This window comes from Cheilinus undulatus, linkage group 8 (genome assembly GCF_018320785.1).
Source record: "Cheilinus undulatus linkage group 8, ASM1832078v1, whole genome shotgun sequence".
In the NCBI taxonomy this organism is placed as follows: Eukaryota; Metazoa; Chordata; class Actinopteri; order Labriformes; family Labridae; genus Cheilinus; species Cheilinus undulatus.
In genome coordinates, this window is record NC_054872.1 from 22,033,160 (window position 1) to 22,054,952 (window position 21,793).

At 37.3% G+C, this 21,793-nt stretch overlaps 2 protein-coding genes across 2 annotated transcripts; one reads left to right on the plus strand and one right to left on the minus strand.

Annotated features, from left to right (window-relative positions):
* The first annotated feature begins 7,108 nt into the window (after window positions 1-7,108).
* Window positions 7,109-10,612, plus strand: LOC121513206 (C-type lectin domain family 4 member M-like). Its single transcript, XM_041792793.1, has 4 exons — window positions 7,109-7,252; window positions 7,371-7,439; window positions 7,676-8,851; window positions 9,997-10,612. The coding sequence occupies exons 1-4, from the start codon at window positions 7,147-7,149 to the stop codon at window positions 10,395-10,397; spliced, it is 1,752 nt and encodes a 583-aa protein (XP_041648727.1). The 5' UTR covers window positions 7,109-7,146; the 3' UTR covers window positions 10,398-10,612.
* Window positions 10,613-12,295: 1,683 nt separating this feature from the next.
* On the minus strand, window positions 12,296-20,675 carry mal2 (mal, T cell differentiation protein 2). The gene is made up of 4 exons (XM_041793939.1): window positions 20,404-20,675; window positions 18,897-19,067; window positions 14,336-14,530; window positions 12,296-13,491 (listed from the first exon to the last, which is right to left on the minus strand). The coding sequence occupies exons 1-4, from the start codon at window positions 20,518-20,520 to the stop codon at window positions 13,420-13,422; spliced, it is 555 nt and encodes a 184-aa protein (XP_041649873.1). The 5' UTR covers window positions 20,521-20,675; the 3' UTR covers window positions 12,296-13,419.
* Between the last annotated feature and the right edge of the window lie 1,118 nt (window positions 20,676-21,793).

Sequence of the window (21,793 nt, forward strand, 5' to 3'; positions counted from 1 at the left end):
TTATGGACTCCTGGGTTTTATACTGAATGGGTTCCTTTTTGAAATTTCTAACAATGAAAAGGTGACACAGTTTTCATTGATAAAGTGACTGTATGCTTCCTTTGACATTAGCATCAGGAGGTAGAGTGTTTCATCGTCACTTGTGATCCTGTTCATGTATGGATGGATTTGTCAGTTGTGGCTGGATTAAAGTCTCCATAATGGCCACCAAAGTAACAGGATGCTTTGTTTGAAGCCTTGAAACTGTCCAGTTAATAAAAAACCTCTACAATCGGGTATGAAATATTTTCTTATAATTTAGACAATTGTGAAAGCAAAGAGAATGAAAAATACCCACACTATTTGTATAAAGAGCAATGCATTTACCAATAAAGCTTTAAAGACAAAAACAGGTGTGTGTTTGTTTATTCTGATTTGAGATCTGCATCAATGATGGGGAAAAAAACTCAAACAGGTGGAGGAATGTAGGAAGGAGCCACCCATAGAAATCTGTGGGCCCCTCATAGGTTCTGTTAAGGGGCCCTCCACAGATCTAATTTAATAATATCAGTCTCTGTTGGACCAAGGAGGGGCCAAGTAGGTGCCTGCTTGCATGTCCCCATGGTAGATAAAACATGATAAAGTGCACTCTGGGTAGTAGTTCTTAACTGGTTTTGCCTCAGGACCATGGTTTATACAATCAAAGTAATATGAATGTTCAGGTTTGTGTTATTTTAGCTTATAGTGATCTATCTATCTATCTATCTATCTATCTATCATACTTTCATCTTTTCAGAGCATATATTAAAGTATAAGATAAAGTAATAGCAGAATCTGACAGGGGTGTGGTAATTGGCTGACAGTTAAACTGGATCAGGTGATTCCCTCATCACAGCAGAATCCTTTCCAAGTGAGCACAGGTAGGTACATGTCTGTAATCTAAAGGAGATAACGTTAATAGATATGCCAGTTAAAGCCAGTTGATGTTGTAATAATGTAACTCTTACAGTGTCCCTAACAATCAGGGATAGTTATTTGTATAATTTAGGGCTATTTGGACTCTTTCCCCGACCATGGATATCAATATTATGCCACAAATCATGGGATCCTGATGTTTATCTCTATCTGATTTCAGGTACACAGACGTAAAAGGTTAATTTTAGCTTAAAGGATCTGTGTTTTAACTTTTTTGTAAAATTTTTAGAGTAAATATCCCCAAAAGTTCACTTTTCCTCATCAGTGGCGACCCTGGAGCTTTCTGATCGACGGGTATTGACGCGGGTTGGCAGCGGCCGGCGCAGAACATGAGAAGGAAATAGACCTGCAGCGTACCTCGGATGACGCGGAGCAAAGTGTCGACTCAGGCACGCGCCGCCGCCGGTCTGGAGCACTAGCTGTGGAAGTGCTCTGATGGACTAGAGAGAGAGCGATGTGCTCCGCAGTCCGATCCATATAGTATCTATATCATGTACCTATTTGAAAACCACCCCAATCATTTTGTGTACCTCTCATGTTTCTAACCCTTTATACAACTAAATCTGTGTCTTGCTGTAACGCAATACAATGTCATTTCTGCATCGATATGATGATTGAAACTGTTGGACAAAAACCTACTTGAGTAACTAAAGGTCATGTTTTTATTCTGTTTCCAGACATTCAATAAGACTTGTACATAAACATAAAAGTCCTACCAGGTTGGGGTACGGAAGAGTATTAGGGCCACTGAAAAAAAAAATTTTTGAGACAAATTTTTTTTTTTCAATTGTGAGATTAAAGTCAGAATTCTGACTTTAAACTCAGAATTCTGAGTTTAAAGTCCGAATTCTGACAAAAAAGTCAGAATTCTGAGATTAAAGTCAGAATTCTGAGAAAAAAGTCAGAATTCTGACTCTATTCTTCAAATGAAAAAAAAGTCTCAAATTTTTTTTTTTCAGAATTCTGAGATTAAACTTAGAATTCTGACTTTTTTTTCTCAGAATTCTGACTTTAAACTCAGAATTCTGACTTTAATCTCAGAATTCTGAGTTTTTTCTCACAAGTGAAAAAAAAATTGTCTCAATTTTTTTTTTTTCCAGTGGCCCTAATACTCTTCCGTAAAAAAGGTTGACATTGTAGCCTTTCAAGGAATAAAACAGACTTCATGTATTTTAAAGGGGCACAAAATGCTTTTGGGAAGCTGTAGGTATGCAGGGACACCAGCAGAGGGGGTTCATGATACACAAACTATACCAGTCTCAGAGTGAAGCCAATAACAATACAGTTTTCACACAAGCATCTTGTCATTTTTCCAAACGCCTTACATGAATCTACACCACTGTGACTGTAAAAGTAAGAGAAACTTGATAACATAGTCCTGTTTTTTTTTTTTTTTTCAAGTTTTGTCACAGCCATAACCAACCCCTGTCCCATGAGTCTTTCTCTGAAATGTATAAGAAAACCACAAATAGAAACCTTAATAAAACTTCAAGTAAACAAATGCATGGCCAAATAAAACAGTAACTAATATACTAATAACCCCTAAGTTTGTATGGTATTTTGTTCTTGAAAATGTAGCCCAGGTGGTCAGGGCAGTCAGTTAAAGATGAAGACAGGTGTAAAATGCATTTCCTCTTAATATAAAAAAACAGTCTAAAACAGGCTAAAGATTATCATGAAGTAAAAAATGACATTGTCTTTTAAATAAAACATTTAAAAGGTTAAAATGTCAATATAAGCTATTAAGTTAATCTTCTTTTAGATTAAAAGCTAATTAAGAATTAAAATGACAATACAAAGTCATAACTAACTTTTTCACAAGATTAGGAATGGTTAAAAAGAATTTAAAGTTATTTTAAGTCGTTTCGAAATGAAAATAAACACCCTGCACTCTTACAGTTGTTCAGCGCCCTCTGCTGGAATAACTCGGTAGAGAACTAGTGTGCATGGGACCAGTGTTGTGATTGCTCAGAACCCAGATGAGAGAGGAGCAGATGCACATGGAGGATCGGCCGAGTGGAAAAGCTGCTTTACATTTGAAATTGAGATTTGTAAGGTTGAAAACAGTGAGAAAAGTAAGAATTAATCCTAGACAACGTCGTGATTCCCGAAGATACATGAGACGAGTGGATTTCAACACCGCCACGGAGCGGTTTTCTCCGTTTTTACAGCGTGCATGTTTTTTTTTTCTTTTCTCTACTTTGCATGTTTCAGTTTATGATTTCAGTGAACAAATTAAGTGACTTTTCTGCACATTCTCAGTAGGCTATTTATTTATTTATTTGTTATTGAGAGTTGTCCAGAAACCCATCTGAGAAGAACCCCTCCTTCCCACTGCCCCTTGTTTCATCATTCCATCATCATCCCTTCATCCTGCATCAGTTCCAGCTATCATCATCACTATCACATCTTCATCTCCTCCTCTTCGTCTACCCCTCTGGAAACCAGGATGGACACTTGAGTTAACGGTTGGGTAGGGAATAAGGATCGTATGGAGACTGATTTAACCAAAGAATATTTGAGTTTTATTTGGCCATTTATTATTTTGAATAAGGATCGTTATACTATTTGGTATAATTGTTATTATTTTTGGGTCATTATTTTTTGTTTTTTTAAAGAGGTAAAGGGTTCAAAAGTCTACAAAAGACAAAAGGTTATATGGAATGTGAAAGTAAATTTTGTCGGTTATTGTTAAGAAGCTGAATAAACCAAGGGGAAGAGACCAAACAACTGAACAGTAAATGAGAACTATATAAAAATCTAAATCAGTGTTGGTGTTAATTATTGAAGGGTGGCTTAAGTATAATTAACTGTTGACTACTTCATTGGGCTATTACTCTCCTCATAGAACCTAGACTTAGATCCATCCACCAAAAAAACTCAGGCACAGTGCCTGAGTGGGTTACAAAAAGGCAGAAAAAATAAGACAAAACAACAGGATGGAGAAATTTCCTTCAAAATAAAGCATATTATTGGATTTTTGCCACATTTTTTCTAGGCATACATCTGCCACCCGCCAAAAATGGCCTTGTGACACACCAGTTGAGAACCAAGGAACGTATTGAACAGCTTGAAGCATGAGCAATATTCATCACAATGGAGTGTATATATGTTAAATAAGTTTGATGATTAAAACTGAGATTTGTTGATTTTTGATATGGATTTTCTGATGATTAAGATGAAATTGGTCAAACTTTGTCCCAGTCTATAAATAATTCAGTGCAGTTTTTTTTTCTATTTTGATTGCTGATGGAATTTTGTCATATTCCCTTTACTGGGTTCCCATGGATTCTTGAAAAGTCTTGAAAAGTTTTAAACTGGATGTTTGAAATTCAAGGCCTTAAAACATCTTATTTTAGAGGTCTCACATTTTAGAAGGCACATTGACTAAGACTTGTCTGTATCCAATCTTTGTTTCTAGCCAATGTTACATGATTCAGAGCATTCTTTTTAGCGCATGCTCGTCCTCATAACAGTTAACACCGTTTAAAGCGGTGCAGCCTGTACATCACCTACCTAGCTGTCTGTCTGTGCCAGCCCTGTCTCCTCAGTGTGAGCCGTGCTCAGAAAGGAGCCTTCAGCATAAGAGAGATATTAGCAAAATAGTTTGAGAAGAGGAGAAATTAATTCAGCAACAAAGAAAGGACTATCATTGTTAAAGCTGTCTCAGAAAACAGCAGAAAAATGATGGCAAAATCACAAATTGAAGCAAACTGCAACATTAGCTTTATAAAGGAACCAGTAATCTTTTTGATTATTACTCAATAATTTTGTATTTCTAACTGCATTTCCTACACAAGTTGTAACTATTCTCTGGACATTCAGCCTATCATACTGCTGCTGCCATATAAAACACATAGTGTAGCTCTCTCCTCCACCTGTTTCATCACCAGTCTTCGTTCTTCAGCCACAGACAACATCTTTAGCCATTGTCTAGTCAACTCTCATCTTTGCAGTTTGTTCAGCTTTTCCATCCCCATCATCAGCCTCAGATGACATCATCAGTCGCCTGGACTCGATACACTAGAGTATAGCCACTTCTACATTCCCACTCCTGGGATGGCAAAGACAACACAAAGCAATCTGTGTTCACCAGTACATGCTTTGCACTCAACACTGAAAAAGAATATGGATTAGTCCAATTACAATGCACTATCATGTAGTTTTCTCAACCTAAAGTTTGTGAGCCACTGGTAAAGGTTAAAACTTCTGCTCTTCTGTGTCTGCTGATTTCATATAATCCTTACTTTGAAGCAGCAAGAGGTAAATGAACATGTGCAAATACTAAAGGCCCATTTTTGGATGAAATAAGCATGCTACTTTGTTTATGGCATGGGACTGTTATACTTTGCCACTTGAAAATGAGTGGAAAAAATTAAGAGTATGCCCACTTCTCTGGGCACTACCACACCACTGGTTGTCATGACTGGTCATGTTTGTTCCAGGAACAGACACTTTTCCCCTTTAGTCTCACTGGATGACGAAGAAATACTTCCCCTTTCACTGCTGCTGACGTTTCCTGGTGTTGGTGCTCAGTCAGGGGGGAGTTGTTCTTGATGTCCAAAGATGAGTTTTTACTACCAGTATACATCTCTGCAGATAGGTATGTTTGTACCATGTAGGCTTGCTACTTTTTTGAAGAAAATTCAACTTACAAATGTCAGGATAAGCGTACTCTACAAAGAGAAGATTCCCAGCTTCTTACATTTTTGTAAAATGTATTTTTGTGTTTAAAAATGTAATCTGAAGAATTTATTGATGCACAATGTTATGGTATTGGTACAACATAAATTAAAAAATATGTACATTTTTATAGCCAAAACATTGGCTGTAAATATTAGCTGTATGTATGAATAAAAAAGTTAGGGACATTTTAGGCAGGACAATCAGACCAACAATTACTTAAAAGTCTACACGCTTCTGTTAATTAAAATGCCACATTTTTGTGTTGCAAAAACAATTTCAGAACTTTCTCCACCTTTATTCATATCAAATACAATTCAATACGAAAAAAAGCTAAATCTTTAAGGAGGAATTAGTAGTTTCCCCACTCCTCCTTTCAAAAGCAATGAAAATCTGTGTGATTAGGAGGGTGTCTCCTCCCCTCTCATGGCCACCCTACAGTATTTCAGTGGGATTCAGCTCTGGACTCTGGCTGGGCCTGTCCTAAACTTCAGTCTTTGTCTGATGAAGGCCACTTTTTTAGATAGGCCTATGTACTGTATGCTTTGGGCCATTGTCACGCCATGGGATGAAAATTGGCTCTTCATCTTCAGCAGATTCTTGAAGGTAATGTGCCAGAACTGACTGGTATTTAGAGCTGTTAGAAATTCCAGCTGAAGAAAGAAAATGGCCCCAAAGCATGACACTGCCCCCCTGCCAACATGCTTCACTGTAGGTTAAGGCAGTGTTTTCCAACCATTTTTCCTCGGATTTGAATTGTTTCATTGATTAAACCCTAAAAAGGCCTATGTATGCCTTTCTAATCAAAGACCTTTGTATAAACTACTTAATAACTGCTTCATCATGGTTTTAGTCAATATTTGAAAATCTAATTTCGCTAGCGTCAGAGCAGAGAAATCCTTGCACCCCCCCCCCAAGATTTTTTGGGGGAAATGGGGCCTATGACCTAAAAACAATTGTTCCCATCCTGTTATTGTCCAAAGGAGGAAGAGTTTTGCTGACTGTCCTGTAACTAAGACTGTTTATTCACCTTTCTTAATGACGTTCTTTACAGTACTTTTCATAAAAAGCTCTTATTTCTGAGTGCAAGGGGGCAAAAAAGAAAAATAGAAAATAAAACGCAAAAAGAAATGTGATCTGAAATAACTGTATGAACCATAAAATAAGTGTAGGCTATCACAATAAAACTAGAACAAATCTCAAAACACTTAAACCAGCACGACACCAAAGAACCATACAGAAACATAATTACTGACATAAATATGTATTCAACTAAAAGTTTATCTGTTAAAATACTATACAAAGGATTTGATGTAAATCCTTCTCATTTCCTCTGTTTCACAATATATAGGGGTCTGTGGAAACCAGTTTTGCCAAACATACATGCCCCAGCATGTTTTGCGTTGTCAGCAGATTGTTACCCAATAAAAACAGCCTGATGTAACATTTGACAACTCAGTGCTAGAGTGAAGCCTGGGAGTGGAAGTTACTGCTCACAAATCTGACAAGATGTCTCTGACATTTGGCAGCAGATCAGGACAGTTTGGGGGGGATACTGCATACCTGATGAGTATTGACGATGGACCAAAGAAAGGCAGGAGATCCCTGAGTTTAGGTAAGAATTCACACTAAAGTATATTTTAGCCAACACGCTGTGCATTAACAGAAAATGACAATGAGGTTTAGTTATTGAGGTTTAGTTTTCCATTGACTCTGGATTATTTTTTCCTCAGTATGGGGGATTGCAGCTGCTGCAGTGTGTCTGCTGCTTCTTCTGCTGACATTCATTCTGATGGCCCACAGTAAGTAAATCAATAAGCATGAAAATTCAACAATTCCTGTCTTTAAAAAACACATTGATCTTTGTCTATTATAGAGCTTTCAGAGTAATATCATCTTTTGAGCTCCTACTAAAGAGATGAAATGATCACTGTGTAAAATTTTGTTTGTAACAGACACCAAACCAGTGTATGGGTGGCTCTTGATATTTTCATTATTGGCACTGATTTGAAGTTTTTTTTTTTTTTTTTTTTTTCAGATTCCAGCACCATCAATCGTTGGGACACCAATTATGGAAGCCTGATTCAAAACCTTACAAAAGACAGGAAAGATCAGCCAGACATACAAAAGATTCACCCCAGCAGCCTGACTCAAGACCAAGGCACCCTGAAAGAAGAACGAGAAGCTCTAACAAATGAGCGAAACCAGCTGAAGAACTACTCCAGTATCCTGACGAGAGACAGTGAGTCTCTTAGAAAGGAACGTGATGCTTTGAAAAATGAACGAGACCAGCTGAAGATTCACTCCAGCAGCCTGACTAGAGAGTTAGATGATCTCAGGGATGAGCGTAAAGCTTTGAAAACTGAGCGAGGTACTCTTAAGAATGAGCGAGATCAACTCAAAATCCAATTTGGCAATCTGACTGAATACAAAAATGCTCTGAAAGAAGAGCGAGATGCACTGAAAGATGAACGAGGGGCTCTGACAGCTGAACGTGGAGCCCTGAAAGAAGAACGAGACAGTCTGAAGAGGCTGACCCTCAACCTGACCAAAGACAGAGACACTCTGAGACATGAGCGAGATGATCTAAAAAATGAACGAGAGGCTCTCAAAGCTGAGCATGGAGCTCTGAAAGGAGAACTAGACAGCGTAAAGACTCTGACCTTCAACTTGACTGAAGACAGAGACACTCTGAGACATGAGCGAGATGCTTTAAGAAATGAACGAGAGGCTCTCAAAGCTGAGCATGGAGCTCTGAAAGAAGAACTAGACAGTCTGAAGACTCTGACCTTCAACCTGACTAAAGAGAGAGATACACTGAGACATGATCAAGAGGCTCTGACAGCTGAGCGCGGTGCTCTGAAAGAAGAACGAGACAGTCTGAAAATCCTGACCTTCAACCTGACTAAAGACAGAGACACTCTGAGGCTTGAGCAAGATGCTCTGAGAGATGAACGAGGGGCTCTGACAGCTGAGCGTGGAACTCTGAAAGGAGAACGAGACAGTTTACAGATGCTGACTCTTATCCTGACTAAAGACAGAGACACCCTGAAAGAAGAACGAGATGCTCTAAGAAAGGAGCATGAGCGGTTGAAGATGTCAGGTTGTAACCTGACTACAGAGATGACACCTACGCAGACACAGAACAACATTGTTGCTACAACTACTGGTAAACCTCGAGGAGAGGTCATCAGGACCACTGTCAGCCCAACAGGTAAGAATTTAACATTCAGAAAGTCTGTTAGATTATTTAAAGCATGCAATGCACAGTAGAGGTGACACAGGCCTTCTTTAAAACTGATTTCCTAAGCTGGACTTGCCTAGAAAAGAGCAATGTGATATCTTATTACTAATACAGTTTGAGTGCAGATTAAATTCTCTGCAGGCCTTTTATTCAGCATACTCTCATGTCAAATGTTAAACAGAAGTACAAAACTTGATATGCAAAACTAAATGTCTTATTTTAGAAACATAGAGCAGCAGGGGCGGAGCCAAGAAAGTTAGATATCAGGGGCTTAGCACAACTATCTGTCTACCTAGAAACTGCTTATCAGGCAGTTGTATACCCTTTTAAGCAATTTTTAATACAATTGAAGATTTAGAATACAAAAGAATCAACATAATCTGGTCAAAAATAACAATTCCTCTTAGAAAAGTCACCTTTTAGAGCCAACGTCATTTTTAATGTGTAAATGTTCACAAAGTGTCCTAATCCTTTTGAAACTAAATTACCGATGATCAAAAATTTCCACATCTGACTTCTAAAATAGCGCAGAAACAGTTTATTTATAAAGCACTATAACAAATGTACCTAAATTATAGGTTTAAAATTGGCACTTGAAGAACAGAAAAGGGACTTTGTGTGGATAAAGATAAAAGATTTATTTCTGAAAATGCAGAAAAAGATTAAATTTAGTACAATATCAAATCACACTCTTATGTTGCACTATGTGTATAAGGTGTTATGAGTTTTATTAAAGGTCCAGTCAGCTACAAAAATGACATTATCATTTGTTTATAATCTTTTTCTCTTTGCAATCATCCATCATAACACTCAGACTAAAGCCCTGTAAACCACCCCTTGCTCTGTCCATACTGAGCAGTAGTAAAACCAACGCCCTGTGATGATTAGTCAATAAATGGACACAAAAAAGCAACCTGTGGCATTTAAAATCAGCTGATAAAGCACAAGATAGTTGACCTATTATTTTTGGGATGTTATTTTACATTACTTTAAAATGTTTATCTTTTCCTCACCAAATGCATGATCTAGAATGTTTGTGCATGAAGTTAAGCCTTGAACCCATTATAGTGTTGTTGTTATGTCTGTATAACTCACTGCTTCCTTTGTGTTTCCAGTAGTCAAAACTTGCCTCCAGGGATGGAGCCTGTACAACGACAAGTGCTACTATTTCTCTCCTGAAGGAACGCACAGAAGCTGGCAAAGCAGCAGGCAGTACTGTTTAGATAGAGGAGGGGAACTGGCCATGCCAAAAACCAAACTGGAGCTGAATTATGTCAGCAGGAGAAACATGTATACCTGGATTGGTCTGTCGGATAGGCTGGTGGAAGGCAGGTGGGAGTGGGTGGACGGGACAAAACAGAACGGTCGCGGATTCTGGAAACCAGGGGAGCCTAACAACGCTGGAAACGAGGACTGTGCCGAGGTTGCTCGCGATGTGGTGAAACTGAATGATGCACCTTGTTATAATGATTTTTCATGGGCGTGTGAGGCCCAGCCTCAGATAACGAGTCAGTAACGAATAATAACACTTATGATAACATAATAATGTTAAAACAGTATTTTCATTTTTGTATTTCATTTTGAAACCTTTTATGTTGTTTTCTATTTTTATTTATTAAGCTGTGAATTATATTGCAATGTTACTGAAATAAGTTATTTAAAAAGAAGAGTAAACAATGTTGATTTTGTATATTTCAATGGCACTGAATCTAAAATAAACATCTATTTGTATAAAAAACAACATCTGATCTTTATTTCATTATTCTAAATAGTTAATAATAAGAAGGTAAAAGGAAAAAAATAAAGATGAAGACTGAGAAAGTGTAATCAGCTCTTATCAAAACTGATCATTAGAGTCATTTTAAAATATAAAGCAGTGCTCTCTTTCTGTGCTGGATCTGAAAAACAACACTCCATTATATCATAGGATGCATGGTCTTATACAGATTATGTAATATGTCAGCACAAATATGAAGTAAGCCCAGTTCCCTTTTAGAGAAGAGAACACTAGCCATGCCTGTAGACAGGCCTGGATTGAATGAACCGTCTGCAGCTGTTCAACCCTTAATATTCATGTTTAATGTCCATTCAAGAATGAATATTTGCAATGTCACTAAATCCTCTGGAAATCACTTCTCTCTCCACAGCAGTTAAAATCAGCAATAATCCAATATTTACTTTTCAATCATTTAGCACACGCGCTGGAAGGCTTGACAGTTAACAGGCTGTTGTCTTTCAGCTTTCCATGTCTTTTCTGACAGTGCTGGAGAAACCACTAAGGGTGTAGTATTTACTCTAGCTCCGTATTTCTCCCTCAGTAACTGGGTCTGGGGTTCACACTCAGACTAAATGAGACCAGTATTGCTGTGGTTGTTGTGAAGGATGGAGACATACTGAAATAACAGATACTTAGGTTACTGGAAAATGACAGTATGAAAGCATCAGGGCCATGTAAACAGCAAGAAGAGCAAAGGTGGGATAAAGCCCTGTTAAATCATTGAAAAAACACATTAAGGCCTTTAATGACACACTCAATATCCTATCTTGCCAATGTTTAAGTAACAGATGCTCTGCAAAGAAGACTTACTCTTACTTTAAACCATTTCAGCTTCTGGAGTCAAGGATGTCTCCTATAGCAGAGTACGGTGGCTGAAGAGGGTAAACGATCAACAATGGCTGGATTAACTTTGATTAAGACAAAAAAGCAGGAACACTAACAACAGACCATCTGGGGACTGAAGATTGGTGCTGGTGAATTATTTAAAGAAGAATTCTTTCCCATTCTTGCTCAGTTGACATCTTAACTTGTTTAACTTGGAACAGTAGTTGCCAAAATTCATAATTGTCATTTCCCTCACATAAATACATTTCTAAATGTTATACTTTTTCTATTATTAATGAATTTACGAAGAAAAATGGAAAATTTCCAAGTTTTGAAAAGTCATACATTTTGACATAACATATTCAGAATTTTAAGGTTTTCACATTTTAAGTTTACAACATTGTAAGGGCAAAAATCTACAAGAATTCTAAGTTTTGGTTCACATACGTTTACAACTTTTTAATAAAAAAATTTCATTTTTTCCCCTCTTAAATTTATGAAACCTTTTTTTCTAGAGTGGCCTTTATACACCGTTGTAATAATGGATGGTTTTTACATAGATCTTGTGAAGAACAAGTGTGTGTAGACCTATTATGTTGGGATTTTGTCAATGAAAACAATTAAAATTGATGATGAATTTTTCCAAGTGTGTCCTGGAGCGGCCTAGCTTCTCTTAGATACAAGTGGGGGGCCCTAAGGAAAAAAGGTTGGGAACCTCTGATTTAGATCTTTGAGCTTCTCAGTGTTTTGTGTTTTGGGAAATTACAATTCAGGCTCAGACTGAATCACGAACAAACTTTGTTTTTTCTCCAAACTTTTATTTCATAAGTTCCTCCATACATTAATAATGCCAAAACAGCAGGTCTATGAAACCTTCATTTCACTCCAAACTATTTTAAATCGATATCAAACTTTAATGGCCTCATGCATGAAAAGGGAAATAAAGTAAATATGACTAAGAAATCATTTGTTCAAGGAAAGATTTCTGATTTGGGCAGTTTTGTGATGCATAACACAATTTAAATAAGGGTTAACACTAAAACATTAAACCTAACATTACAGATCTATTAGGTGTTAAAAAAGTCATGTTTTAAAAATAAAGTAGCAAATTTCAAACACTTCATTGAATTTCAGATTAACCTCTTGGTTTTAAAAACTTATCTCAGACAGGTGCGGTAAAGAAATGTTAGTCAGATTAAAAAACATGTCCATCAAATAGTCAGAGAAGTTAACCACAAAGAACATCACTCAGAAAGTTTCAACTCTCTCAGACATTAGTACCTGACTAAACTTTACATGTTGCAAATAATGTTGGATACAAAGAGAAAATATAGGAGAAAGTGCTCAAAAAAACTGCAACTTTGAAATCCAAAAACCAGATCTTAAATTTTAAATAACGACATAAATATGTTACAGCTCTCATGTTAAATGCAGAGAGTTTAGTCTCCTTGGCACGGAGGTAACCAGAGGACAGTATAAAAGATGCACCATCAACATCTATGTTTTACATAACATATAAACAGCAGGCGTAGGCACGTTTTTGTGGTTTTGGAAATGGGAAATATTCCCTCTGATGAGGATGTTATTAAGGAAATTGGGCAAGACAAGCTAAAACAAACTGTAACTGTTGCACGCATAACTTGCATAATGTTATATTACCCTGTTTAACCTCAAGTTTTATTTAATTTACAAGTTTTTACTACAAATTTCATTCACTTTCCACAAAGTCTTTTTCCAGAAGAGGTTAAGGAAATATTTAAGCAATAGTCAACAGCAAATGCTATCAAAACACCATCAAAAGCCAGAAATACTTCACTCGTTCAATTTTTTCCTTGAACTGAAGTTCAGATGTCTTCATGGAGACATGGATGTTGATCTTGATGGTTTCATACGTTACAAAGCAGCTGTAAGAACTAGTTTGTGCTGGTATTCTTGGTTACATCCTCCATCTCTTGAAACCCATCACCAAACTGCAGCCGTAGCATAGTGTCACCATAAACGCAAATATCTGAGAGAAAAAGAGAGAGAAAAAAAGATAAAAGAAGTTTAAAAAATGTCAACGTCATCAGTGGTCATTTTGTCAATTAAAATCCAGATAGCTTTAATTTTTGAGGAGTGAAAAATCCTATAGACTACCAATTATGTAGACTTTTTAGGAAAAAATGAACAAAAGCAGTATATGCATTATAATTTGGTTAATGGTGTGCATTTATGCCATTCAAAAGGCAGTAAAGGAGGTCACTGATTTGACAGGAATGTTAAAATACTTTAAGTCATGCATATGTAAGCCTCTATGTTATTCAGGGTTTTTTTTAGCTAACCTGGATTGCTTTACTTAAAGGGCCTATGGGGAGTTTTAAAGGGCTATGGAACAGACTGATGCTAATACTGATGTCTGAATATGCCCTACAAGACATTAAGTGATAAGTGATATAATATTCTTGATTAATGATAGCTTGATAGTGATGTTGAAAAGCAGGATGAGAGTTTATTCTTAAAATCTGTGACTTGCACATCTACAGGACTAAATCAGCAAAGAAATAAGAGGCGCTGCTTTGGCCATGCCAAAATCAACACAACATGAAAGAAATTTAGGGAAGCTTTATATTTTTCAATTTTCATAATTTGGGACTGAACACAAGTTCAAATGAATTTTGTTTATTTATGACACTTTTTATATTATCAAATGATGCATGCAAAATATATTTAGTAGTTTTGTGTCTATGACACTTCTACCTACTGTTCTCCCCCAGTTGAAGAGAACAAAAACCTTTTATATGCGCCTATTTGTGCTCAGGTATTACTGTGAGTGTATGATACCAATAAGGCTGAAAATGATATCCACCACTCACCGTGGCTGCCACATTAATACTATATTGGTGGTCAGTCAGGACTGTGAAGACATTGCCTCTAGGGAGGGTTATACACAGGACTGTTTCAGTGCCATTCAGCTGGATGTGGGCTCCGCCATTAGCTGCTGTAGTTGCTGCCTCTAACACAAAGGCAGCAAAGTAGAAGAGCAGAGCCAGAAAATGGTAAAAGACATCCTGTGAAAAAACAGAGAGAAATCTTATGAAAAAAACAGACATGTTGTAGTGATCATGTCTGCACATGTAAATAACATTAGAACCATTAAAATGTGTTTTCTTCTACTGTAAACTTGCAGAACAACTTTCAGTTTACACAACACTACACCAAGTACTGTAGATAAGAAAGCCACACTGTCTAGACATCAGTGTTTGACAATCATTGCTAATTATGACATGGTTGAAAGAACATTCATGCAAATAAAAGAACAGAGAAGAAATATTGAATAGCAATACAGGGAGAGAGATTTAGGGAACCGAGAGAGAGGGCGTCTTAGAAAATGAAGAAGGTTTAAGAGAGTTTGTGTGGTCAACTGTGTGAGCCTGGCGGGACTACAGGCAGGCCTTTGTTGCGTATCAGTGTGAGCTCATCATACATGTCACTCATTGTTCGGCCGAAAACAAACAACCCCACACGACTGGCTACTCCTGGGAGCAGAGCCTGGAGCCTGAGGCAGGACCAGCTCTGTCTGACAGGCCAGAATTAAAACAAAGTTTAAGATGAAGACCCAAAACAAGAGCATGGAACAGGGTCACAGATTTCCTTACATCATGTATTTACTACAGCTAATGAATGATGAAAATTGTCTTAAATGCTCATAGACTGCCTTATAACAGTGACATGGAGGTGCCTGGGTAAATTACTGAATAAATCCAAAGCAGGAAATCAGATGCTTATGGCAAAAACTCACTTTTACATAAGATTATAAATATTTATAATGAATTAAACTGTAAACTACAGTATATTTATTATCAATTTATTTACCAGCTTGGAATGGGAAATCACAATCTACAAAAGCCCAGGGTGGTTGTTATAATACAGCATGTAACACTTTATATAGCAAGTTAAGCCCCGTCAATATGTATTTAATTATTATCTTTTCAATTATCTATGTGTTAATTATGTTCACATAAATGTGATATCTCAATATCCCCTCCTGAGATCTTGAAGGATGAAGACACTATGACTCCAGGATAGTTAGTTTGGAGTTTTTGGCTCAAGGTCATTAGGTTTCATGATCAGCCCTTGCTTCTAAATTTGATATCTCTTAGACGCTATGCTCATAAGATTTGTACAGACCACACTACAAGGGAAGACACCCCCTCCCTTTTTGTTTACCTATCACTGTACTTTCACTGTGTAGTTGTTAAACCTTGCAGAGGCATGTAACTGCCAGGCAGTAGCTCTAGTTCCTTCTGTTCACATTTTGAATTTCATCTATCAAAGTGTGTTTGAATCTGTAAATGCGTTACTTTATGTTTTTAAAAGGCATATATTGCACATGAAGGTCAATAACATTTTATTTTCCTTTGCATGTAAAAGTACACAAAGGAGAAACAGCAAATATGATGAATAAGATACAGAGAAACAAAAGTTTGATATTGTTTTATGCAAAATTTATTCAAAAACAATAACTCAAAATCACTTTAGTGGGTTTTAAGATTTACTCATAGACTAGATCTTAGTATCTCCAGACACATAGCCCAGTATTATTAGTGTTTGTTTTTAATTTGGACTCCAAGCTTTGCTTAAGTAACTATAAAAAGTGTAACCGTAGGTGAGAGCTTATTAAAGCCTTTAAACTTCTCTAATATCATTTGTCTTTGGCTGTAGTCCCCATCTGCTTCTTAAAGGTTTAAATCCTTACTTAGGTGTTTTACTTATTCATCAAGAAGATGACTACCAACTTCTGGAAACTTCAGCTAGAGCTGCTGTCTAAGTCACACATTTATGAAGCCTGTGTAATGATAAGTCACAAGAGGGGTCACCGGAGGCAAGATGTCAAAAGAATGTGGAACAGAATTTGCAACCAGCCAGATTGTTATTTTATATTTGGGCCAACAAAGCAACAGACTCCAATTGCATGCATGGTAGCGAGACAGTTGCAAGACGTACATGTCATCACACTCTTGTGGTGAATTTTCCTGAAAGTTTCCTGCTGTGTTCTCACCCTGACTTCAACAGGGACTATTTACTGAGGGTTGCAGGAAAAATTCCAGGTAAATCCTGAGTCAAAATCCTGTTGTTTGCATTCATAAAGGAAATTTAAAATCAAGCAGGACTTCATTTCATTTATCAATAATGACTTATTCAGGTGTTTCCATTTTCCTGCTCTGATGTCCTTTTCTAGTAATTAACTGGTATGGCGTCCATTCACTCAAGTTATGAGCCAATCTCATTCTGCCACAACCTCTCTCATCATCTTATCCTACTCCTTCAATAACCACCACTGTCTAGACTCTGTAAGCAGGGTATCCTATCCTGCTTTCAGCCTCACTACCCTTTCATGTCCATGAAGACATCATGACATCAAACACATAGTCTCTCCTGACTGAAATGAAGCTAACCCTGAAAACTCAAGGCGGGAGTTTTGTTCATGTGTGATTGCGCCATGTGCCTTTATCTGAAAAACAGCAAAACTCATGTAGTCACCACAGGAAGTTCAACACGGGGCTGCTTCTTTTGGAGATCTATGCCTGACAGAAGGAAGATTTTCCTTGATACTGTTACTTCTTTAGCTAAATTAAACAATGGATTAGTTTTGGGTCACTGTAAATAATAAAAATAATTTAATAATCATAACAAAGAGCAGAGCCCTGCTTTTTTGGCATGTGTCTTGAGAAAACAACTCTTAACAGCTAGTACACCAATAACGATTCACTGATAATCTTTATGTATTAAACAGACACTTAAAGGGTATAACCTTTAAGATGGAGTCATTTCAAAGTGAGAAGTGTTATCTTTTTTAAAACTGCATTAAGCTTAGTGTGACTGATGAATAAATACATGACTATTTGGTGGTTGATTGGTTAAATTGCCACTTGATTTGGTGATGATGCGCAATTGTGATTATACTGAACAATATTGTGAACTGAGATTACGATATAATACACAAATCAAATCATTATATGTGCTTCAAGGAAAATGCAGCAAATAATGATAGTTTTGGGGTGTTTATTTCTCAACTCAAAGCATATAAAAATGAAGTAGCATAAAAAAATACAAAACAGCACTGCTTTCAAAAAAAGTCTTTCCTTTATTGTAAATGATGGCAACTCAACAGAGTGCAACAGTGGCACTATTGTAAACTTGAAGGTCTTTCTGTAGGCATTTTTGTAAACCTTAACGTTTAAAGTACTACTTAATAAAAAAATAATTTCAGCCAGTTATTCGATTATGTAATTGCACATCCACATCCTCTTTATAAATTTTGTAAATTTCGCAGTGAAATGCTTTGGCATGCCCTTTTTATACAATTTTTACAAGCATTTCAGTGTAAGACTTAAAAGTGAGGCATTGTGCAATAAGTCAAACTGCTCTCAGATTTCACACAATACTGAGTCAGAAAACCACATCTTTTCTATGGAAGGTTAATGGAGAAGTATGTTTTGGTGGGAACAGTCACAAGTTTCTTTATGTTCCTCAAAGTGGAACTTATGCAATATGTCCGAAGAATTATTCTAAATATATGATTCCTCAGCATTACATTGCACACAAAAAACCTACTTGCATGCCATACTCTATAGGGGAAAATGTGCAACAGACACTGCTCAGTATCCAAAGAGAACAGGAAGACCACTCATCATACATTAATGATATTCTAACACTGTATCTTATAAATGTATTTGGGTAAAAATAACCCAGTAGAAACATGTTTACATATGTAAAAGAGGCATTTCTGACCTTTCAGTTACCGATGAAGGTGCACCATTTGTTAAAATCAGGGCAGAGGCCAATACCAGTGTTTAAAATAAGAGTTTAGCTGATTGCTGATTCTGAAACTGATTATTTTTTCGTGAATTCTTTTAGTGTATGACTCCTACTATGCCAACATTTTTTGTCATGTCTGACCATGGAAACAAACCAGAGGATGTCCATCAGGTGACTTCCTCTGCCCAATAAAGACCTCTTCTCTGAGTCAGTCAGGTGTACTAGTTACCAGCATTAAATTCATGTGTTCATTAATCTGTTCACGTCACATTATTTACAGATAAGCCACTGCCTCAGGAGGGATATCAGCTGATAATACTGATGTTAAACTGCTGCATCAGTGTATCACTAGTGACAAAACAACAGTGGTTATGATGACATGCTCAAACATCAGACATCTTCAGGGTTCTTGCTGACTTTTTGATCACTTGTTGCACTCTGAAGCTTCATATTTCTTTTTAGACTTCTACCAGTAAGTGCCATGTTGTCACAATGCCACAGCAGTAAAGATTTAAGTAGCTAGACAGATAGATGGAAGGATAAAGAATGAACAGATAGACAGATACAAGGGCTGAAAAAAAAGTGATCAGATCAGCTCAATTATCAGCAACATACCAAAAAATTCCAGTCTGTGTTGATACGGTCAGCCAGGCCAGTGATGAGGAGTGTGAGGTAAGCTGAGGAGAGGAAGAATGCAGTGATGGATACAAACATCACCCAGCCCTGCAGCAAGGGCACAGGCACATTGGAGGAGGCCACCAGAATCCATACCAGGCCACCTAATATCTGGGGATATAAACAAATATTTAATTTGGTTAATACAGAAGAACTGTCATGATACCAGATGACATTGAGGCATTATGTTTTCCTGTTGTCCATCCAAGTCATTTTTGGGAACACAATATGTCAAGAACCTTTGAAGGGGTTCTCTTCAAACTTTGCATTAATGCACACTTTGATCAGATTTAGGTGGCTATAGGTCAAAGGTCAAGGTATATAGGTCTCATGGTCATCCCTTTTTAGAGCATGTGATATCACAACAATGCTTTGAGGGATTTTTTCCAATCTTTGCAAGAACTTTAACCAAAATTCAAGGATGAACTGACTGGATATTTGGGTCAGTGGCTAAGGTCCCAGGACAATTGATAATCCCTTATTTGGGAAAGTTACACAGGAACACTTTAAGGGATTTTCTTGTCTTTGAGTAGTCAGACAACTAGAAAAGCACTTTACAAACTCAAGTCCATCCTTTGCTGTTAATCACATTATTTGACACCTACCATGCAGCAGCCGTTTCAGGCATCAGTAACTATGTCAGTTTAGTATCTGATAATGTTTGCAGTTTTAGCTCACCAATGCATTTTAGCACCAGCTAAAAAACTCCTTACCCCTACCTGTACTCCAGTTTTAGTGATAAGTATGCAACCAAAGTAGGACTTACATTTTGTTGTTGTGAAACCATATGGGAAAAATGTGTTTATTTTTGTGACAAAACACAAGTCTGTAAATAAAAGATGATGCTAAATTTTAATGACAACTCATGCATTAAGGTAAAAAAAGCTACTTCAACGTGTTACAGCTCTATTTAACGCCAAATGCAAAACATTAACAGGTTTTACTTAAAGGTTTAGCAAGACAGTAATGCATGTAAATAAATGTTTTCATGTGAAGGCCTTCCAGCACAGGCCTTCAACTGCAAACAGAGATAAGCAGGCAAATACTGCTGAACTAGAGTTAGCATTCACAGCCGCTGAAAGAAAGAAGGTTACCATTTGCTGGATTGAATTTAAGAAAAAAAAATGCGTGAAATAAATGTAATATGTAATGGCCCTTTACATACAGGAGTCTTGGAGAGGCATCGCTTGAGGGCACATTTCCCCTTGCTTTGTCTGTCAGACACCAGCAATAAACCCAGCCTCAGGCAATCTCAGTGACGATCAGAAGTGAAACACCGAGCAGTAGTGATGGTGGCGACAGTTTAAAGTCTAACTGCACTGACAGACCATTAATTATTAATAGTGACATTTACTCAGCAGTTTTTTTGTCCCGAAAAGCTACTTAGAAATAGATTGTCTCTAACATTAAAAACATCGTTATCATCCCTGTAATGAAGGACACTTACTATTTCTAAGCAGACAAGGACTCCAGAGTAAGTTCTCAGCACTTCCAGACCCAAAGGTAGAGAAATAGTCGGCGCTGGGAACGAGGTGGCAGCGGGGTTAGCGGCTGGTTCCGACATCTCTGTATCCCCTCTCTCTTCTCTCTGTCTCCCCCTCTCTCCTCTGGCTCTCACCCTGCGTCTCCCTTTGAAAAAAAGACGCCGTTAGACAAAGGACGGGAGCAGCGGGGGAAAATTCCTCGGGAGTCATGTGTCCCCCAAACAGGTCGGACAGGTGCACGCGCCACTCCCTGGAAACCAGTGGTGTGTTCACGAACATCACGAAAACTTAAACACCGACAAAGTTTTTTTGTAACATTTTAGAGGTTTGGGAAAAATATTGGACTCAAAATGGTTCAAGTATTTCCTTTCATTTTTTTCAAAATAAAGATTTAACAAGGTACTGTAGATTTAGGTGAAACTACAAATTTTAAACCTATAGATTTTCCCCAAATTGTTTTTAGATGGCAGGCGGAATAGGCTACTACTTGTACTTGTAAAATATATATATAAATAAGGTTGGGAGAGCTGCAGGAAGGACGCAGAGCAGGCTGGAAGTTAGCATATTGCAGGTTCCATCGACAATGAGCCTTTTTTAAAATTATAGGTTCAGGGCTGCCTACAGACAAGGCCGCCAATTGGAGGGGGGGTAAAGGTGTGAGCTTTCTAGGGCTCAGTCAATTTGGGGGTACCCTGAAGGTCAGCAAAATCATGATCGACTGTAAAGTGAAGCTGTGGTAACCATATCTTATTTTAACTCTAAAAATATTCACTCTTATCAGAGCAACAAAAATGTATTTAATTTATGCTGTAGTACAATACACCCTTAACCCCGAAACAGAATTACCTCTATATTGGTAAGGCATTTAATATGGATGAATTGAACTACAGTAAACCATTAGGAAAAAAATGTCAGACTTCAAAGTTAAGCGATAATGTGCACAAATGTCAGGGTGTCAGAAAAAAAAGCAGAAAAAAATGAGACAACTTTAAATGGAGAATAATTACTTGATTGTAAAGAGGGGCAGAAAAGTTGGAGAAAAGTTGTAAAAACTGGTCAAAAATGGCAAAAAAAAAGTTGCAAAAAAGAGTTAAAACTGGCAAAGGAAAGAGCTCACATTGGCAAAAATGACTTAAATGGTAAAAAAGCAGAAAAAGGACAAAAGCTGTGTGAGGAGGAGGCTGGTATGTGAGCTCCTCTCTCTTTTTTTTTTTTTCTTTGCCAGTCATCTATCTTTAAATTTCTCAGTTAGTTGTGTCAGGCAGTATGGTTGGAGAGGAGGGGGTCCCACAGCCATTGATGAGCTGGCCTTTCCCATCCTCCTTATGTTCTGTTTATCTGGTGCCTAGAGCC